At 35.2% G+C, this 22,770-nt stretch overlaps 1 protein-coding gene and 1 non-coding gene across 2 annotated transcripts in view; both read right to left on the bottom strand.

Moving 5' to 3' along the window:
• LOC121313399 (uncharacterized protein C8orf34 homolog) overlaps positions 1-22,770 on the bottom strand; it is a 93,336-nt gene that overhangs the window by 17,356 nt on the left and 53,210 nt on the right. The window contains exons 8-9 of the mRNA XM_041245887.1: positions 4,263-4,398; positions 1,157-1,236 (exon numbers count right to left, since the gene is read on the bottom strand). Coding sequence (XP_041101821.1) covers positions 1,157-1,236; positions 4,263-4,398 — 216 coding nt within the window. The remainder of the gene's footprint in view (positions 1-1,156; positions 1,237-4,262; positions 4,399-22,770) is intronic.
• Positions 19,311-19,474, bottom strand: LOC121313717. Its single transcript, XR_005950027.1, has one exon. It is a non-coding gene; the product is annotated as a U1 spliceosomal RNA (small nuclear RNA).

The raw sequence follows: 22,770 nt of genomic DNA, 5'->3' as shown, positions 1-22,770 counted from the left end.
GAAATATTATGCGGGTGGAAGGAAGAATGGATTCAACTAAATATCAACAAATCCTAAAAGCTAATGCCCTAAAGTCAGTGAGGACACTGAAGCTGAAAAGAGGTTGGATATTTCAGCAAGACAATGGTCCAAAACATACCTCAAAATCAACCATGAAATATTTACAAGAAAGAAGGAGAAAGGTTTTTGAATGGCCGTCACAGTCCCCAGACTTGAATATTATTGAAAATCTGTGGGGAGATCTCAAACATGCAGTGCATGCAAGGAGACCTAAGAATCCTTCTGAGCTGGAAGAGTTCTGCAAGGAAGAGTGGGAAAAAATTCCAAAGGCAAGAACAGAAAGACTCTTAGTTGCCTACAGGAAACTTTTGGAAGCAAGTACTAAGTGACTTTTGCCACCCGCCATGTTCACTTTTGTTTATTATTTTGAATCTGTAATAAATGCAAATAAATAGTACTCCTGTATTAAAATTTGCAGAAAGGTGTCATGTTTAACTTTGTACCAAAGGTCAACAACTGTATATATATATATTTTCCAGCCAGCCTTGTATTGCAGGGGCCTTGATGATCCTAGAGTACATTTTTCATCTTGTTGATCTTGCTGTGAGCAGTGCTGAAATAAAGCCTTCGTTTCCCTAATGAAGTATTTTGTTAGACACTACAATCAGACCACTACTAGTCTTGCACATGCTTAAATCATGCAAAAAAGTGCCAGAATGCACCATTTTTTATCACTTTTTTTCAAAATTCAAAGGTTGATTGGTCAGACCATGAAATGTTTTGCTGACCCCTGTGACAAAAGACCATGTCCCACACTCTTCCCCCCTCACCGCAATGCTTCTCTATGACATTGGTGTCCCCTACTACCTTGTAAGTTCCACATACTTCAAAACTAATTGAAAACCCTGTAATCAAGTGACCCAACTAGCTTCCCACTTTATGCCTATCGACAGGGCTTTATTTATTAATAACATAATATCTGCCTATACTGTGATCACGCTCTTGAGAGTGGAGCACAAATTGCATCTCTTTTAATCTTTATTTGATTGGTTCCTTTCCAATTGGTTTTAACTCAACTAAAAGGGACAGGAAGCCTGTGCTTCTTGCTCATTGAATAGGTTCCATGTTGCAGGTCATTAGTAACAGTACTACTTACATGCTATCTCTGGTACAGCTTGTTCTCTGGAGTACAATGGCTCATCATCTCTTGCTTCTACCAGACTATCACCTTGAAGCCTTAATGTACCAGGAAAAAAAAACAGACGTGTTAAAAAACAAAAACAAAACAAACATGAACTTTTAATGTACCCATTCGTGAACAGTTGTGATTTGTATTACCATGAATTACTACTGTACTAGTAAGAGTGTGGGGGGGGGGGGGGGGGGGGGGGCTTGTTTTGTCAAAGCATGTCAGCAGAAACCTAGTTCATATTAACAAACACAACAAACTTCTTTTGAGATTTCAAATGTATATCTTCATCCAGACTTCATTCAGTCTTCAAACACTAATCCAAGCTAAAACTACTGTAATTTAATGACCATAACACATTTCAAATTATAACAGATACCGATTTACTAATGTTGGGGACATTCCTGCAAGTGTTATATGTGTGCAGGGTACTCAGCATTTCATATAGTATACAATGTGGGAGGAGTTGACGGGGTAATATTCTGTACACAAAGTTCACATTATACAAGTAATGTAACCCAAGGCTTCTCAGTCATGCACATTATATTCTTAAATTGTGCCTAAATAGCTGAGTAATTCATTAGCGCATTGACATTATTCTTTTCTACCATGATCATTGGAAATTGTGAACTTTTCATGGACACTGACAATACTGCTGCTACTAAAATATCACTTTTTTGTTTAGTTAAGAAGATAACAGTCGCATTATTCCCTTTCTAATGGGAGTTCCAGAATATCCTCTTAAATATGTACAATTCAAACCTAAACATGTTGTCCTAATCTACATTAGAACATAAGAAATTTTACTAATGAGAGCACGTCATTCAGGCCATCAGTTTCCCGAACATCGTCTAGTCAGTCTTAAAGAATCCTAATGACAATATCCTGAGCTCTGTGTGTATTTCACATTATTGTTTTCTATGAGGCCCTAGTGCAGATGAGAAGACTTTGGATGGTAGAGCTATCACTTCCATGCAAAATAAAAACCCACTGCATAAATGACACTTTTTTCTTGGATATTTTTGTGTGGGATCATATCTGGGATATGTTTAATAATGGATGTCGTGGTTGGCAGAATATCCCTTGTAAAATTATCAGCATCAGTCCATATTCACTGAACATAGGGAACATGCAAACCACAGAAAAACTTGCTACAGCTGAAGAGCAGCTCTGAGTTCAACACTTTCAGAAAATGAATTGCTTCCTACTTGTACCGGGGGCTGAGAATACCGCACAAGGAGTTACAAATTAGTATCCACTTAACCACTTCAGGATATTTCATACACAAGCACTACCATTCTTCCAAGCTCACCCATACTCAGTCAGGTCAAACATTGAGTTCTTATCTATAACACCTGTTTTTTTTATGTTGTCAATACTTGTTAATACTGCTGTAATCCATATTGAATGTTATTTAAGAAAGCTTCCACGTGCCTTTTATATTATGTTATCTCCCAAAAATTAAACCATTATACAAGTAAAATTAGGAAGTGTTCTCTTCCATCATATTATTCAAGATAAAAGAACATTTGGTTTTTCAGAAATACTCTGCATGAGCCAATATTGTTTTCAGTAACAGAAAGGGACACACTGAAGTTAAAATGAGTGTGGATTGTTTTATATTCTGTATCTGGGTTTTGCTTAAACCCACAAGGAATTTAACACAAACCACTTTAGTACTTGTGTGGCAAAGTTTTAGTGCTTTGGTCTGATTTCAATATGGTACCAACTCATGGCCAACACAGATATATGAAGAGAAACAACACAAAGCTCAATAAGCCCTCTCTGATAAAAGACTTACACTGAACCACAAATATCACCTTCAGACTTTGTCTAGAGTAATGCCTTGTTTCCAACTGCCACTGGCAAATAAATTTGAAATCGATCTTGTTCGGTTCCATCAGCAGCAGAGAAATATCAATACGATATGAACTTAGACTTTGACAGCATGAGTATTATCTGATGTGAAGAATGCTTTTAGGAAAATATTGGATTTATAAATGCGAGTTATATAAAACATGATCCACAGAGGTAATATCTGATCTAAACTTTAAACTAAAATGGGTGTTGTTTTACTGATTTACAGCTAATTGCATCTAGTAGTAAATGCACAAAGAAAACAAAAAAAAAAACATAATTACTTTCTCAGCCTAAATTACCAAGCTCTGACAACTGTATTGCAATTAAAGTCTTTGTTTTGTTGTAGAAGCCACTGAGTTAGAATCTCTGAAAACACTAAAACTTTGACCACCTTCCCAGTTAACAGAAACAGCAAAGAACTGCTTTTATAGAACGGCTACTGAAAATGAACTTCCTGATGAAATAAAACACATTCCCTGTCATATCATTTGAAAAACATCATGCTTGTAAGTATTACAGAAAAAGAACCAACACAAGTAGAGATCGGGATTATCAGGTTATGGCATCAGGATCAGTAGTGCATGAGCTTTAGAACAGAGAATATTGCCCCTGCAGGGTTAAACAGGAAATATTTGGGAAAAAAGCAAGTGAAAATCCTAAAAATAATCAGTGTTTGTGTGGGTGTCGAAAGGAAACTATGGGCAATAATGGAATGCTTTTCAGCACCTAGACGCTATACAGAGATAAGACAATAACTTGATTAGAAAAAGGAAAATAAACTTCTGCTTAGTGTATCGTATGCAATAGTGCTTTTATGGTGTAACAATATATATGCTGTTGTCACCTCTGTAAACTTACTAGTAGATTGACAACACTTGGTGCTTATTAAAATTGAATTTAATTAAAACCAAAAAATTCCACATATGATCTGTAAAAGGGAAAACCTATAATGTGTTGTTCTTTCCAGCTAAAATGTTAGTTGAATGGGGCATTTCTTTTATTTATAACCATAATAGTAATAACCACTTTCCATCAGCAAGTAAATCTTAAAATTGTAAGTTAAGCGGTCATTTTTTCAAAATAAATATGTTGTGGATCAGAAGCTAAACTTGATCATACACTATTTTTTTCTAACCATTAGGCACTGCTATACTATTAGGACTATTTAGGTATTTTCTTTATTCGGGGAAGTGATGGTTAAAGTAGATTTTACCTGGCACACCTTGAGCAGATGTTGAGTGTGACTTTGGCTTGGGGTTCAGGACAGTAAGAACTGCGACCCTGGCTAAACTTGTTACCAGGTGATGCCAAGCTGGTTACTCCCTCCATTCGTAAATCATCAAGGTCCTCTGTAAGCCAAGCCAATGGAAAAAAATATCACATACATGCAAAGATATATATATGTGTGTGTGTGTGTGTGTGTGTGTGTGTGTGTTATAATTTCTTCCATGCTGCAATACAGATATAAAATCATAATCTAAAGCACAAATAAATACAATATGGTGCTGCAGCTAAACACTTATACCTGTTGGATACCTGAAACCGCTGGGAATTAAATATTAACATATGTAGGCTAATATGTGATTACAGTAAATCTATAGGATCTAAGACACACACATATAAACTAAGACTAAGCATGAATTCATGGTCAAGGCAGGGTGCAATTGAAACACTGTGACCACAGAGGCAGAACATTGCACAGCAAATAGAGCTGCAACTCCTGGATGACTGCACACCAAGATCCTGAAGGCGATTTTTTTTCCTCCTGAGACGATAACTGGACTGCAGTGGGGATGACTGGGAAAGAACAATGAGACCCCATCTATTCAGTGACAGTTGCAGGGAAGAAACCTCTGACATACAGCTTTGAAGCAAGACGGATAAGGAACCACCAGGGGTGTCAAACAAGGTTTTTAATAAATTTATTTGCCAAGAGGGGTTCATCAGATGTGTCCTTAACTTAAAGGTAGAAACCTGTAAGGAAGTCTGGAGCTGAGTTAAATGATGAGGCACATTTATAGTCCCAGCTTTTAAATATTTAAATTGACTGACAAACACTCACATCCATTAAAATGACAACATAATGAGCACTATTCATTTTAAAACACATGCCCCAAGCCAATATTATCAGCCCAGTTCCTTCCTGGGAAGAGTCTGATCTGATTATGAGGTAATGTTTATATTGGCTCTGACTCTTTCCTAAGTAAATACCAAATTAAAAAACAGACAATCCTGGTCCCAGATGATCCTACATCAGCAAGTAACTAACTTTGTTACCTTATGCAAGTCAGTTGACCACCATGGGCCTCAGCCCCACCCCGCTGTCATCTCACTGAAGCAGCAGAAACCCTAATTGAAATAAGATGTTACATCCCGCTATCCGTTTGGCCAAACATTAAATACTGCGCTTATGTTTTAGTAAAGTGAAAAAAAAAAACACGGTTTGTAACAAATGTTCATGTAAAGTTTGCTCAAGCTTGGGAAACAAGTTCTGAAGAGAAATCTTCTTTAAATTGATCAGAGACAGAACTCATGCAAAAGTAGTGGGACCTAGATATGTTACCCTCAAGAACTTAACCCAAGGAATGTCTATATCAAGTTTTAAGCTAACTGGATAGTAGATCCTCAAATAAAGGTACAATAGAAATGTAAATGTACTATATGTATGTGAAGATTTTGATTGAAGATTTGTTGACTCAGAAATGTCTTCATCTAGACAATGTGGGGAAGCTATAAAAAAGGCTAACAAGATGCTCGGATACATTGTGAAAAGTGTTGAATTTAAATCAAGGGAAGTAATGTTAAAACTGTACAATGCACTAGTAAGACCTCATCTTGAATATTGTGTTCAGTTCTGGTCACCTTGCTATAAAAAAGATATTGCTGCTCTAGAAAGAGTGCAAAGAAGAGCGACCAGAATTATTCCAGGCTTAAAAGGCATGTCATATGCAGACAGGCTAAAAGAATTGAATCTGTTCAGTCTTGAACAAAGAAGACTACGTGGCGACCTAATTCAAGCATTCAAAATTCTAAAAGGTATTGACAGTGTCGACCCAAGGGACTTTTTCAGCCTGAAAAAAGAAACAAGGACCAGGGGTCACAAATGGAGTTTAGAAAAAGGGGCATTCAGAACAGAAAATAGGAGACACTTTTTTACACAGAGAATTGTGAGGGTCTGGAATCAACTCCCCAGTAATGTTGTTGAAGCTGACACCCTGGGATCCTTCAAGAAGCTGCTTGATGAGATTTTGGGATCAATAAGCTACTAACAACCAAACGAGCAAGATGGGTCGAATGGCCTCCTCTCGTTTGTAAACTTTCTTATGTTCTTATGTTCTTAAGATTTTAAGAAATAAAGGGAAAGGTATTGCTTCCTGAGTCATAAGGCATTGCTGAGGGTAGCCAGAGCAAGCGACACATTCATGTACGTCAGACACAGATACATACCTAATTAGAATTAAACTATTAGGAACGCCTAGAGCTAAACATTGATTATGTAGTAGTCTTAAACCAAGGCAATGTTTTGGGACAGGACATGTATTTTGCATGTTAGTTCGTTTTTTTTTTATTTATCCTTTAAACATGCTTAATTAATCTTAGAATTTAGTAAGAAACTGGTGCTGAAACTCACTTTTGCTTTTGGTAGCCATGGACCATCAGCAAGACTGGTCTTTAAATGGCCCGTGGCCTACATTTTGCTCTTTAATACAGCTGTACCTTCTTTCCCAGATTTCCCACACGCGATTATTTGCTTGATTGGTTTTGGGCTGTCATCCAGGTTTAAAAGGGATTATAGTTATTAGGTGTCCTCAAATAAAATGTTCACTTTGCTTGTAAAGGGCACATACTTCACAGAAACAAAACTTTACGTCGCCTCAATGAAATCATAATGCTTTTTACCAGCTTGCCTTGTCCCATACCCTACTGTAATGTGTAGTTTTGTTAAGGGAAAAAGGTGAAATATTGATGTTATTATAGAATCATTAACATACCACGTTTGAACTTTTTAAGACATTTTCCTATTTTTTATAACCATGTTAAAACATGAACCAACAAAGCAACAGAAATTTTAAAAAAAGAAATAATTCAGCTTCACAGTTCACTGAATATTTTAAACAAACAGAATATCTCAAGGGAATTCTATGAACATCTTGTCACCTCATGTGAAGCCTGAAAGCTTACAGTATGTTCCACTTATAAAAGTTGATTCTTATTTTGAAAGTAACTGAAGAAAATTGAAGAAATGTGCATTTAAAGCAAACTTTCACTGTTAACTGGAAAGACAACCCCACCCCCCACGTGCAAAGGTATGTTTCATGCTTATTTATTTAATACTCAGATTGACATGTGCCACCCTATTGGATAATAGTGTCACATGACAAAAAAACCTGTTTGGGCTACTATGAACTATTGCCACTCAGCAGCCAAACACTATTGCCCTCTGACATCCCATGTTTAATAAAACATATGCATAAGGGCTTCTGTTTTTCAATTTTCATTAATTGCATTTTTCTGAGCAAGTTTTACATAAATCGTTTTTTTTTTTTTTTCGGGGCTTTTGTTTTTGATATACTGTATGAAAGTAGTGTTTTCAGTTACTTTTCAAAATAATAGATACAAGTCTAGAAGGCGGTACATTGCTCAGCAGCACTGGGAAATGTATTTATTATTATTTTTGTTGTAGGTTTTACTTTTTAATTAAAAAAGGGTAAAGTCAATTTGAATTGATTATCCATTTCCACAGTTTTTTCAGCATTTTCCGGTCTCTATTGGCTATCCACCAATGTCTATTTTTTGTATCGGGGGTGTTTTATCAGGTTTTATTGGTTAAAACTGAAAATCAGAAGCCCTACATATACAGTATTGGCTGCAGTTTTGACCTTCCAGTGGAAATCGTCTCCTCTTGGGTTGAAAACAGTGACTTACAGTGAACAATAAATATCGCCCACTTTCTTCTTTTTTTTTAACCCTCAAGGCAATAGTTTTGCACTACAAGACTCAACTCCAGTCAACATTTGTGTATCTCACATACAGCTGACATTGTGTGCATGCCCTGCCTTTTGGTTTTAGGGGGTAGTGCTTTGGACTCTCGAAATGAAACACCAGAATTATAGTTTGTGTTTTAATCTCTCTATTAATCAATTGCTCATTAAATACCAGTAAGTGTGTAATATTAAATCCAAATGAATGCAAAGCCTGCTAGAGGCCACCTCAGCAGCAGATAGTCAACTATTCGTGGGAAAGTCGCAGATTTATGCCTCTGCCGAATCATCTGGGGCCCAGCTGTGCTATTAGTGTGTTAAGCTGCTCCAGGGCTAATTCTGCTGTTAATGGATGAGAAAGTTTAATGTACAATGCAAACACAGCCGGGTATAACCCTATGTTGTTTTTCTTTGAAAGAGCATAAATGGTATTACTGCAGAGTTCGACTACATAGCCTTTTTCTTTTTGTTTGTCATGAGATTTAACTTTCAAGTTGCACATGTACAGCTGAAATCTCTAATAGAGAATAACACATAGTCAATAAAAAGTACAACTTCAATTTTAAACTCTATACTTGCCAACTGAACTAGGAATTATTTTCTTTTCTGAGAAGGTGAAGTTCAGTGAACAGTAGGGAGACAGGGGAATTTGAAATAAGAGATTATGTTTATGAAAATGTGAGAGCTTTGTGCAGAATTCACTATTAATATTAAGGGCCCAAATTGCAATGGTTACACTGTATAATGTTAAGAGGAAATACATGGACCTTAAGTTATTAAATGTTAAATTAGTTGTTGATCTAAACCTCTCAAACATGTAAAGGTGTTTGATTAAAAAAAAAGGTGACACTACTGATACTAACTGGAATATACTGTATAGGCTATAGGAAATCAAAATTCCTTATTGTATAATTATTTCTCTACAGAAGCAAGCCTGCTGCAGAATGAAAGATTAGTGAACCATGAGGGCATGGCGTGCTAGAGTTGTGTTTTCTTCTTGAAACATTATCAGTGTTCTACACTGCTGTTCCTTGCATTTCAGAATTCATCTGGCAAAACATTGGCTGATGTTATCAGATCTGTGCTTCCAGGCATTCCTTTATCTTCAACAGTGAAGCAACTGAATGAACCTATAAAATGTTCTTGATTAAATTGTCATCAATTAAATAATTTTTTAATGTTTTCTTTCCCACAGAGTTTTACTTTTTTTTGTTGTTTTTTTTTTCATTATCTCTTATGTGGATTGAAATCTGCTTGTTTCACAATTGTACCAGCTAAATTATTCTTTACACATTACACTTCTCAAACATCTTCCACCATAAAAAAAGCTCTCAAATATTTCTCAAAAGTATAGTACTTTTTGTTAATCATTTAAAATAACGTTATGCATGTAGTAATATCAAATAAAAGGAGCATATACTAGCGTATATCAGATCTAAAAATATTCCATCAACATGCAGAAAAAAAGCATTTTAAACAATAATTACTGTAAGATTTTGTATATAAGTGGAATCATACATATAGCTTTTAATAAAAAAAATAATTAAATTGTTGTACATATTCACCACAGATCATTTTGTGATGGTTGGTAATATTATTTATTTAAATTGGTATTACTCTGAAATTTCAAGTAAAAAAAATTCCCCCACCTGGGAAAAAAAACAAATCTGCAGATCTATATATATAATATATATATATATATATATATATATATATATATATATATAATATATATATATAAAAATTTTAAGTGGAACTTGAAGTTCTACAATGTTATTGGTCTTAACCATTGAAATAAATAACATTATGTAAGTCTTGTTTACCCCCCCCACCCCCCATTTGCTATTTTTAAAAATTTTCATTATAAAACACGTTTATTTGAGAAATAAACTGGCTTAATAATGCTTTCAAATATTACGACTATATATATATATATATATATAGTATATATATATTATATATATATATATCATATTATATATATATACACACACACACACACACACACACACACACACACACAGTATATTTTATGCTAATTTCAAACAATAAAATGTCTAATTGGAATATATCAGGACATACCTGATTGCATCATTAACAAGCTTTAAACATCAGTGCATTTAAGCCGCTTATTCTTTACATTTAACAATACTGGCTTTTGCATCTACTGTACTGTGATTCAGTACAAAATGAGTATAGGGCAAGGTGTCAGGTGCTGGTAATAGTCTGTACTGGGAAAGGTGGTCCCAATGCCTAGCCTTTATATCTGCTCACTTCCCCGCCCTCTATACTACATGTCAATATGACATTTTCTTTGCATTTGACAAGTGGATGGCTTCCTACAATACATTAAAGTTTATGTTTTAGATTATCCTGGGAAGTTCATATTTTTACATGGTAGACTGTTATCCATGAAGGCTGAAAGAAGGTCTACACTATCAAAATTGTTTACATTACAGTGAAGTACTGCACACTTTGATATGTAAACAATACAAATTGCCACCTATGTTGGTCCTCATTCTGCCATTGCCAAGCAAGCATACAATATCCCTACAGTCTCACTTGATTAAAAATGGTCTGTTATCGCTAGCATAGTGATATGTACTGCTTTGTGGGATAATATTCCACACAGCTAATGCTGGTTTGTCAAGCATTCTTCATTCACATCATGCAGCATGGGAGGGCAGTCTGAATATTTGTCAGCATTGAAATAAGATGTTGAAAAGTTCCAGGATCAACAACTAACCTGATATTTTATACAGCAAAAAACAGCTGCAAACCAGAATTAGTATGTATGTTTGCTATAGGTGTTCTATAAAACTATTGTTCTGTTGTTTCTGCCATGCTTACAGACTAGGCCAACAATAAATAAATAAATAAATAAATAAATAAATAAACCTTCTGAAAGGACTCCTTGAAGCTAGTTAGATGGGTAAGCATATTACCACTGTACTGCACAATGCCCACATAACAGGATATTAAACAGCTAAGAAATGTAATATTAAGAAACAAATGCCAGTAGGAGAGAAGGGTGCGGGTTCCTGACAGTCATGACTAATGCATTGTTCAATCTCAACTACCAGTGGCTCTAAAAGCTGTCTCTGTCTCCTGACAAAGAGGTGTTGAGAATGAACCACAAGAGCTGGTAAAAAAAGGGTGACTCAATGCTTTTCTGAGTTATAGAAGCGTGGACATCAATAGGAATCTGAAAGCTGTATCAGCAGAGAAGGCTCACTCTATCCATTGGGCGGCAGGACCAGCTTCAAACATTAATGCTTGTGCTTGGTACATGTTTTCTCAAAGGCTGGGAGATCGTAGATGTGACAGCATGTTCTAGCACACACCAGTGCCACTCAGCTCATCATGTAGATCTATAGAGATTAGGTTCAAACAGTCAAGGCCAAAATGGTAAATAAGAGGTTCCTGATATTATACATACATATATATATATATATATATATATATATATATATATATATATATATATATATATATATATATATATATGTGTGTGTGTGTGTGTGTGTGTGTCACAACAGTCTGGGACTGACAATCTGCTGGTTTAGGACAGAATAACAAACATTCATTTTTAAAGCTTTTAATTACAAGTCTTTGGATGCAGAGCATCAAAAGACAGTGGGTATCTCTTCAGAAACACACGTATTCTCTTCAGCAAAGTTACCACTCTGCACTGTAAATGTTTATCACATTACTATTTACTTCCCATTTCAGCAAAACTGTGTGCCGTTTAAAATTTTCACATCAAAAACATTTACCTGAAGATAAAACTGTAATAACTAACAATGATAAACTTTTTTTATTAAAGCCAGCATAAAATGATCCAAATTGACTGTATAATTTTCAGCGGCTTTGCACTTTGCAAGACTATTTTGTGTTTTCTTCCTTTGTTGTTCTTTTGTAAAAAAGAAATCTATTAATATTTGACGCAAAGCGATGCTCTGCTTAATCTGGATGTACAGTATTCTGGCAAACACCGAAAACAAATTCAACCAGCCGTTACTGCTCTTACTAAAATGCAGCCGCGCTTGAAAAAACTAAACTAAAATGTATATATCCTTTTTAATCATTTTGTTCTTATTTTATTTTATTTTTTGAATTGGCAAGTACTTTTGATAGGAATAAAACAGTCTTGTGGGACAGACCCTCTAAAACACACAAGAGGCGGTTATGAGTCGCTAGTCTGTCAATCACGTCATACTATTCACTGGAATATCCCAATGCAACAATTCCGCTTTCAGCAACCGTATTGCGAAGGTAGGTCTTTAATTGCCTGAGGAAAAATGTCTTTCAGCAGACGCTGTTGAAACTGTTAGGGTAAACAAGATTTGCCGAAGCTTGTGCACGTTTGGATACAGTAATCACCCTGGGCAAGTACCAATACCGCACACTTATCTTTAATTGTGTATATATTAAATAAATTGCAATAAAAAACAATACAAGCTAAAGCTACCCTGAGACCTCCTTCCCATAATTCCCCAATACAGCAATGATTTACATACAAACCCACGATCCCCACACACTCTCATTATTATTTAAATGTTTTTAAATGCAGTTTAAATAGCCAATTAAAAACAACTCTTATTTTTTTAGAATGTTCAACATTATTTTTAGACAAGTTTCAATCTAATTATGTATAGGGCAACATGCCTTGCCTCACAACATTGTAGTGTCAGCCAGAGCCGTAACTAGTGAGGGGCGAGCGGGGCAGCCTCCCGGGCGCAAAGCCATGAGGGGCGGAAAAAATGATTGAAATGTATTGACTCTCGAGTAATAATTTTGTTTTGTGGTTCTCAATGTTTCCACTTGTCAGCTGTCAGTGCCCACCCCACCCCCCCAGCAGCACAGTCTGAAGATTGCATGCTCCTCTGCACTAGAAAAGGAAATGCGTCACTTCCTTAGCAACGGTCTTAATGACCACAAACCTGGTTCTACACAAACAACAACATGGTGTCGCCAGTTTATAGGATTGTTTATTTATTCATTCACACCTGCAGCCTCCAGGAGCAGCACTACTATAAATGCATGTAAGACATTAATTAATAAGAAAATGCAAATAGATTAACAGCCCTTAAAATTCACCATCCTGAACTGCAAGATGTTAAATGTGGTATTGGTCTTTATTTATTGTAATACAATTCAGAACAAATACCGATTATTTTCAATCCATTTTTGTTTTACAGTACCAATCAATGAATCATACAGTAGTTTTTCTTGTTTACAGCGATACTGCTAAAATTCCATAAATACATGCAGTGACTGATCGTTTTAATTTGATCAGACAATGTAATCTTCCTTATTATAAGCACATTGATCTCTGCCTTAGCTTTTACTGTGGAGTCAAAAACTAAAAAGCCCTGAGTAACAAAAAATTGCCATACATAAAATAAACTCATTATCATTGATTGGTACTTAAAATGTGAGGATTGAATATAATCGTAAAGGCAGAAAATCTAACCTTGCATTAACACATTTTAACAAGTTCTTTTCCATTTTAAGTAATATCTTGTTCACTTCAAACATGTTAAAGGAGATATTCAGAAATAACAATATGTTGATCAAAACTACGAAGCAAATATACCATCCTAACTCCTAACACGACTCTGCTGCCAGCTGATAAAGTAAAATAGTTTTTTAAATTTGTCGATCAGGTTAATTTTTTCCTGCTCCCTCTATACTGAAATATGCACTTTTGCCGTGTGTGCAGTCCCAAGTCAACATTTGTGTCGTGTTCAGTGTGAACACAAAAAATACGCTTGCTGCCCTGCACCGTCTGCAAAGCACCGTCTCACGCCGCCCTGCCCACGCCTCCTCCATTGCGAATGAGCCTTCCTAGATCTTCGTTCTTCTGTGAACTCACTCTCAATAGCCTACCTGGCCTATGACAATCTTAACTAGGTTTTCATTGACCAAACCACATTTTAATCAGGGTTGTTTTGCTTTGTTTTTAAATGACAGCCAAGCCAGTTATGTGATATAAAACAAGATTATGGCTGGTGAAAAAAAAAAAAATAGCTAATTACACAATCACAGGGGGGTGAGAAACAATAAGCATGCAAAGCTTTAGTGACATCCTCAGCATATCTTGTCAGCCTACAGTCAAACTGTAGATATCGAGAGGAACATGACAAGAGAAAGAAAATTGACTAGAAAAGATAACTAGATGAAGGGCAGTTTCCAGGGCAGAGCCACAACAGACCTTGCATTCTCATGAGAGGATACGCCACAGTATCAATTAAAGTGAAGGAACAAGCTTCAAGATCATAATCTAAGATCAAATAGTTTGTAAACATGAAGTAAAATTGAAAATAGTTCCATTTTGTCATGAAAGGGTTAACTTTTCTTGTACGACACCAATGACTGAACTTGACCAAGGGAAACTCAGAATACATATGTGTTCCAAGTATGAAGCCAATATCTCAAACCAAAAAGTCACCATAAAGACCCCACTATGATGATCCTCTTATGTTGCAGGTCAAGGTACAAGTTGCCGTTAGATTTTGTCCACTGGAATACTGGAGATTTGTAGTTGCCAGCTTAAATGAAGATACTAAGATATTAGCAGTGTAGCTGCAGCGGCCATGAGTTCTCATGCAAGTGTCCCTTAGGAGAAAGCTTAAATAAGTGGTTGATGAAATGCAGAGTAATCCCCAGTGCTGCAAAATGATCCCATAAAATCCAGCTGTGGCTTAACCCAGAAATATATATATGCTATTTTATTTTTCACACTTCAAAAAGGAGGGGGCTGACAACCATGTTTATTTAACCCACAGCCCAGGTGAAAAAGTACTACAATAATTACCATGGTATACTATAATAAACTGTACTAAACAATGGTAAACTCTGGTATATTACAGTAAATACCATGGTATTATTGTACATTTTTCACTACCTCAAGTTACCGTGGTATTTTAGCATGATTTTACCAAGATACCATGGTATTTTACCATGATAGGTATTTTATTTTAGTTTTGACAGAATACTGGGTCATTTTCATTAAGAAAAAAACACAAGATATATGTCTTTTGTGAAAGGAAAGTGGAAAAAAAGATTTAACGATTTATGTCTAATGAGGAGAATGATCCTTCACTCAACCAGGTATGTTCATTGATAGATATTTTTTTTCTCTGTTTGATATTTGTAAATTATGTATTTATGCAGGTATGGCAAGTTGCATATCAATTGAAAATGCCCCCCGAAACCAAAAATAAAACTCAAAAGTTATATCCCGCGCAATGTTAGATTGGCGTCCGGCAGTCAAGCACTACAGAGCACCGTTTTAATACAGTAATGATGTTTAGTAAATGTAGTAACTTATGTCAAACATACTTGAAATAGCATGATCATAATAAATGCTGGATCTCATATATTGTTGCTTGTGTTTAGGTTCTACCTTAGTATTAATCCATAAAAATACTTTTGTCTCTTAAATCTAATTCTTTTGTATTCCTTTGTTCATCAGCGAGGGACTTGTCAGTCGATGCTCCAAACTGAATCATACCAAGTTTGTATATGACACATATACTGTACGTGGAGGAGGCACATCTGGCAAGAGTCCAGTCCCAACAAAGGAGCTTTATGATATCATAGGAAAACTTTCTTATTAGATGACTTTTGCTAAATGATTTTATGGTTAATATTAAATTTGTATTTTACGTAAAGCACATTTTTGTCCTAGTCTTGCCTTACAGAATGCAATCATTTGTATTTATTTAATATGTGATGCTGTTCTAATGTTTCCGTACGGCAGCAGCTGTGAAGGGGGAATTCCCTGGAACACATGACACCGCTATCAAGCTAGCCATTAGGAAGAAGTTTGGCAATGAAATGAAGCAGCTACGGAGAAATAAAAATAGTGTAATTATTCCTCAATATAAAAATAGCTGATAGTTTTCTACTTTTAACTTGTACTTGTTGATTTTGTGTATCACATTTCAATATATTTTAGTTCATTTTTACATTTTAGTTTAATAGAGGTAATTACAATAGTTTTCAATGTAAATGGTTTCCTATTTGTATTCATTAGTTCTTGTAACTAGGAACATATTCCTTTAATACTTCATACATTGACACTTACTTTATGCTATGTGGTCCAGTTATGGTCTTCATAAAATATTACATTAGTGTAGGACAATTTAGCTTTAGGGCTAATTTATAGTTAAAATGCCTCAATTTCAGTGTAAATGTTTTACTACATCATTGAGTGTATTTAGTAGGATGATGTGTTATCCTAGGTGCTTGTAATGTGAATGCCTTCTAATCACATTTTCTGTGACTGAATCAATATGTTTACACAGACTGTGCTGCCATTACATATAATAAACTGTGCTAAATTGAAAGATCAAACTATTGTATTTTTTTTTTTTTTTTTTTTTTTTCAGTATTATGGTGCTACAGATTGTACTGTTTGGTTAATACAATGGTAAATACCATATTAATGCATTCCCATGTAGAACTATACCACGGAACTTGGTAAACTACAGTATATTGTAGTGATTACCATGTTAAATTATGGTAATTACCATTGTATACTATGATAATACCATGGTTTACTCTGCAACAATCCCGTAATACTCACTACAACACTACCATGATTTTAACACAGCAATTGCCACAGTACTTTTTCACCGGGGAGTCCAGAAACATAATATTCTTGAACATCAAAAAGGGGCTTCATCACCTCCCCAAATTTGCTCTGGAAAATGCTGTTTTGCTTCATGTCGTGTGATGTGTTTGACTAGACTTAGACCTTTTTTTTTGCTTCAAGCTTTTTAATAATTCTGAGTCCAGGAGGCTGTGGGAAGCAATCTGCGCAAATAAGATGACTGTTTTCTCGTTGTGGGTTTTTTGCGTGTGTTGAAGTAATATTTGAAGGTAAAAAATGGAGTGGAATTAGGAGCATGTGTTCTTAATTAGTTCCCATTTAAAAGAATATGAGAATACAGTATGTAATTAAATGCATTACCACATCTTTTTTTTTTTTCGAACTGTATTTTTGTGCGCTGCATTACTTTATTTGGAAATCTGGAAAGTGTCTTTCCCGTTGTTTGTTTTTTCAGCAACTGAGGTAATTAATATTTACACTGTAGTGGATCATAAGTTTACCAAATTTCAGCAGCAATTTATATTGCAGCTTAAAACTAGTGCAATGTAAAGGCATGCATCACTGGTTAGCTAATACACTTTAAAGCAGTTAAAACAGAAGCTGCTATGGTTAGCTACCTAGAAACACAACAAATACCCTTATTGTGTAGTGCCAGAAGTATTTCAGGTTACTGACTAATTAAATGCTGCTATCTTTGTAACTTTACACTAAGGAACTATCTAAATTACTACAGTAACAAACATATTTATGTTTAAAATAGTTATGATGGGCCTTACACTTAAGAAATGATCTACTAGGTGCCCTTTATTTACACAGTTACCATGGAAACCAGTGAGCATTTGGATCTTTTAATGAATATGTGGCGGCATCTGGAACCAAAAACATAATTCATACCAACTTTGGTGTTACCTATAGAAAACAGCTTTTTTATGGATGCTAGGTCTTTGCAGTCATAATGTATCTTTAGCCAGAACCCCACATGATTCAAAGATATATGACAAGCCTGATACTCACAACTTAAAACCAACAGTGACTGTTAAAAAATGTACGTTATATTAAAACAATTTGAGCAGGTGACATGCTGTAGCTCTCGTTTCTTTTAATTTGATTTCAAGAGTAAGTGATTAATTTAAAGTAACACTACTTGCAGCCTGGCAGACAAACTGCAGTGCCAAAGAAATACCACACAGCTGTCTCACTGGCGTCGCTTTTGACAATGTAGTAAATAAATTAGGCAACATTTTGTTTCAATTTCAATTTTCATGCAATGTGCAGATGACATGCAATGTGCAGATGGCATGCAATGTGCAGATGACATGCAATGTGCAGATGGCATGCAATTTATTTATTTTTTTTACTGTTAAGTAAATCAGTTACCTGGAGGCCAGTTTTCACACATCTCCATCTGTCTCACATTGCATATGTTAGTTGCTTCCAGTGTATGCAGTTTTAGTAAATGTAAGTGAATTGGTGTGATCTGAGTTCATATCAGGGAGAGCATGTCATGTGAACCTCCAGGAGCAGGTTGTATTATTTCCTGTTGATGAAAGCAATAGTATTCTGAATACGGCCACAGATGTGGTTTGAATTGGGTTGTTGAGCTTATCTAAATTGTTGTGACTAATAGCTTACCTAATAGAGCTTCAAGCATGTAATATTTTTTTTTTCTGTTTAATCACAAACTTGTCACTATTTGCTATTTTCCTGGAGGAAAAAAGGCCTTATTCATAATAAGCTTTGAAAGCACAACCAGCAGCAGGACAAAGATGTACGAGCCATTTAAGGTTATTATACAGTATTGACAAATGGTTTAATAAAAACTGTTCAAATTACTACCACTAGTTATGTATAATGAGAAGAAATCTGATCCATGGCTGTTAATAGAAAACTTGTACTGTACACTTTAATGTATACTGTAATGTATAGTGCTTAAAGTAATTGTAGGTAACAATATAGTTCCATAACATTTCTCAGCCATGCATAGCTATAAATGTGCAGTTTTGAAAGAAACACTTGCAGGAAACTTTTACCAGAAAGAACAACTCTGAATGCAAGTAGGTCATGACGGGTCAAGCAACAGACATACTTTAGATCAATAATAAGTTCAACTCTGGACATGACACACCTGTCTCAAACAAAGAACCAGAAGCCACGTGGTCCTACCCAACATTAAGCTTCTTTTCAAATGATTTGGCCTGTTCAGTCCTGATCAGATTGGTCATAAATATAAGTGCACAGTTCATGCAATGTACACATTATGTAAACTCATCATACATATACATTCATATTTTTCTTTTTTGTATGGGATACTTTTGAGATCTATTAAACTCCACACACACAAACTCACTTACTGTAAATAAATAGGAATGACTCCATTTTGTTCATTTTACAAACTGTAACAGCATTTAAAAAGGAGACATGACTCAGGGAGTCTGCAGTTTTATAAACTACAATGCATAATACAGAGATGCCAATTGTATTTGAATTTGGCTTGCTGTTTTAGTACATGCTAATGTTTCCTCATGCTGTTCTAGGGCAGATGTGTGAAGGCTCTTAAATGGCATCTTAACATGTTTTTTTTGTTGTTGTTTTTATTTTTTAAAGACTGCACCATTACAAGCCCTTTTATCATTAGTAGTAGCAGCAGAACATCAGGGGGGAGGGAGAGTGAACGCAGTCTCCCACTACCACAAATTATCCAGTCGAGATTCCCGCATTTGGGGAATTCGCAGGGGTCAGCACAGCCGGAGTGCAATGGCCGAGCCTCGCCCTGGGTGAACCATCTTCCTGATCATGGTATCTCCTCTGCCAAGCAGTTGTAGTAATAGTTAAATGAAATGTTATGGAATCTTCAGTTGAATGGCAAAATCTGCCATTTAGATTGCAAAAGAATCTGTGTTAGGTTATGAGTAAAAAAAAAAAAAGTAAAACCATTCAATTTACAGTGCGTTTAAAAAAAAGTAGTAAATTAATCTCATGAACAACCCATGAAAGCCGATCGGTGAAAACACACTTCTCTGTCATTGCCCTCTAGTGGACATAAAACACAACTTCAATTAACCTCTCAGCTGTGGAAAACAGTGCATTGGGAAGTTTAAAAAGTCATACAAGATCATTATGTGTTTGAATTGAAAGTGATGGTCTCGAGGAGTCAAATGGGTCAAAGTTCAAGTATATTTTCCTCTAGAGAGGAAAATATTTTTTTTTCGAATGGCTCGGGATGTAAATATAGCCTTCATCCATGTATTATATATAGGCTTTACAATGTTTACCTGAGCTTAACCATGTTTTCACTATGCTTTATTACACTTTGCTATGTTTTAATACGGACAACTTTTATAATATATAATCCTGTAGTAATCAATTGCTTATTATGAGCATGTAACATCAGGTCATCAGGATGGTGTATTCAAAAATAATTAGTCATTTCAATCCTGAAAAGTTAACCATATTGAGTGTCCCTATCTTAATGTGAACGTTCCTTTGAACGCTTACAGTAGTGTATGCTTGCATAATACCTCCACTCCATGTAGCCCTATACTCTTATCTCAGTACATCTGTCATAAAATTATTATTATTATTATTATTATTATTATTATTATTATTATTATTATTATTATTATTATTATTATTATTATTGCTTAAAATGTATGCTGTCATTTTGAAGATTCATTTAAATGAGAATTAAACATGGCTGTGCCAAATGTACTGGCAAACTGTTTGATTAAGGAACACAATTATATGACATATTAGTCTCCTTAATGCCCTGTCAATGAAGTGGTAATTATTTCAACTCTGCTACATGCATCCCTTTTGTTTTGTCAGTAACACTTTTATGGATGTCTTAATTTTAAAGCTTATAGTGCTTAATCGCTCTGGTAGTTCAAAGTGACTGGAGTGGTCTAAGACATATTAGAGATAATGTAGTTTTGATTCATGGTTCATTTGCAGTACTTATTGATTAATGAACTAGCTGGCTGTATTTGTAACTGTAATTTAATAATGTTTTATTAAGTATAAAAATGGTGTGTTTGTACACAGCTATGGCCAAAAGTTTTGCATCGCCTTGAATTTTAGGATTGAGACATTTAAAAAAAAAAAAAAAAGAACATAAATTTAATCAAATGGTTTAATCATATCATATAATCAAAGAAACTGCAAAATGATATTGCAAAAGTCTACCAGAAGCCATAATAGTAGTACATACAGTATTGTATGTTAGATTTTGAAATGTCACATTTTTCAATTTGTGCCAGTTTTTCATTAAGTATATGGAAAACTACCGATTCGATATGCTAACGTAACATTATTCAGCAGGTGTTGAATTTTTGGCCACAGCTGCACATGTATTACCATTTATGATTTAATGAGATAGGGCAGAATGATAACTGAATTTGAGGTTACTGTACATATATAAACCAAGTATATAAACAAACAAATCAAATACTATTTTCCAGACAGCTGTATTGCAAGGGTATATTGCATGACATAAAACAATCCTTTACTTTGAAGTGAAGGCATGAAGATGCAATAAAAAGTGTAAAAGTATTGCTTCAGTAAAAGACAGCATAAGACTATGTGACTAAGACACTTACGATGAGGTAATAATGATACACTCCCGAAAGATCCCATTAAACCTGTCAACAACGCTGCCAATATCAACTGTGACATGTCCAAGGACGTGATGGGAAGTAGCAGAAACAGGGTTACATGCAGCTGCCTCATTAACAGAATTACATTGTTCTATTCAAGGTGACATTCTCATTGTCACTCATGACAATTACACTTTTATTCACAGTCGTCATTATAAAAGGTAAACTTGTAAGACAGCCGTGCAATAACAGCATAACAATGATATGTATGTATTTGTGTTAACACATCAGAATAATGACTGACAAGGCAGAGTTAGAACACCTTCGACTTGTGGACTGGCAATAACGTGGTATTTTAAATTATTTTATCTACAGGTTAATGGTTTGACTTCAGCACATGTTCATTTCAAAATCATTGCTGTTGGGGGTCACTATCAATATCAATAATTACAACATTAAATAAAGGTAGCATGCTATAATACTAGCACTATTTCTTGTAAATGAACCCACCTGTCCTTTTTTAAGCGCCATGCCAGTTTTTCTCATTTATTGGCTTTTTTTTTTTTTTTTTTTTTTAATGTAGTCTGTTTTATGGTTACTCTTCCTTACTCCACAATACAACCATCAGAATAGATTTACTGTAATATGAAATTCAAAGTAAAACAAAGTGTTTGGTAAAATAAGTAAGATTCTTGCAACTCTTAAATTATTATAAGATAACTACTTCTGTGTTAAAATACTTTCTAACAGCAGGATGTGATGCTCTAGTCTTAAGGACCGCAAGCAAACCCTATATTGAGCCACACAGAGAGCATGGCTTACTGTTCATGTTTTAGGGGTTTTATCAGCCACTGATGCTCAACTTTACATTGTTTTTATTATTTATATTTAAACAGATTAATTAGTTTTGATATTACTCAAAGAAATCTGTGTGAAAATATATAGGCACTGTGGAACCTGATGGGTGGTCACAATGTTGCCTCACTGCCATTTTACCCTTTACCACAAGAGGGTGCTATCAACATTCCTTGAAAGTCAAGTTTGCTCAAGCAACTGCTGGCTCACTGCAGTTCTACCCTGTCAGCTTCACCAAGCTTAAAAAATTGTTTAATAGGTTTTCTTGTTTGGACGGATGCTTGTTTATATGATTGCTTGTGAACGCCTTGTTGGAATGACCTGACAATTTGAATATGGCTTTGTGGCAGGGCAGGAGCCCTGCACATGAAGAGTTTTTTTTGGTTTGTTTGTTTTTTTCTTTTTTGTGTAAATGTATATTGTACATAGTGTAATCGTTGTAATTACTTAATGAAATACCTGACGCTCCTGGGAGAGCCTGCCTGCTGTGTGTTATTGTCAGCTGTGGATAATCAGCAGGTAGGTGTGTTCCAGCGGGGCGTCAGGTATAAAAAGGGCCAGTTTATTCACCTTAGGGCTTCCTTTAAGGAAAGACTACTTGCACTTGTGTGGAACTGCAGAAGACCAGGAAGAGAGAGAGACTGTGTGAGGGCTGTGGAACCTGAAAGC

Source organism: Polyodon spathula, chromosome 3, assembly GCF_017654505.1.
Source record: "Polyodon spathula isolate WHYD16114869_AA chromosome 3, ASM1765450v1, whole genome shotgun sequence".
Lineage (NCBI taxonomy): Eukaryota > Metazoa > Chordata > Actinopteri > Acipenseriformes > Polyodontidae > Polyodon > Polyodon spathula.
The sequence above is the reverse complement of the archived record's forward strand: the minus strand, read 5'-3'. Positions and strand labels throughout refer to the sequence as shown.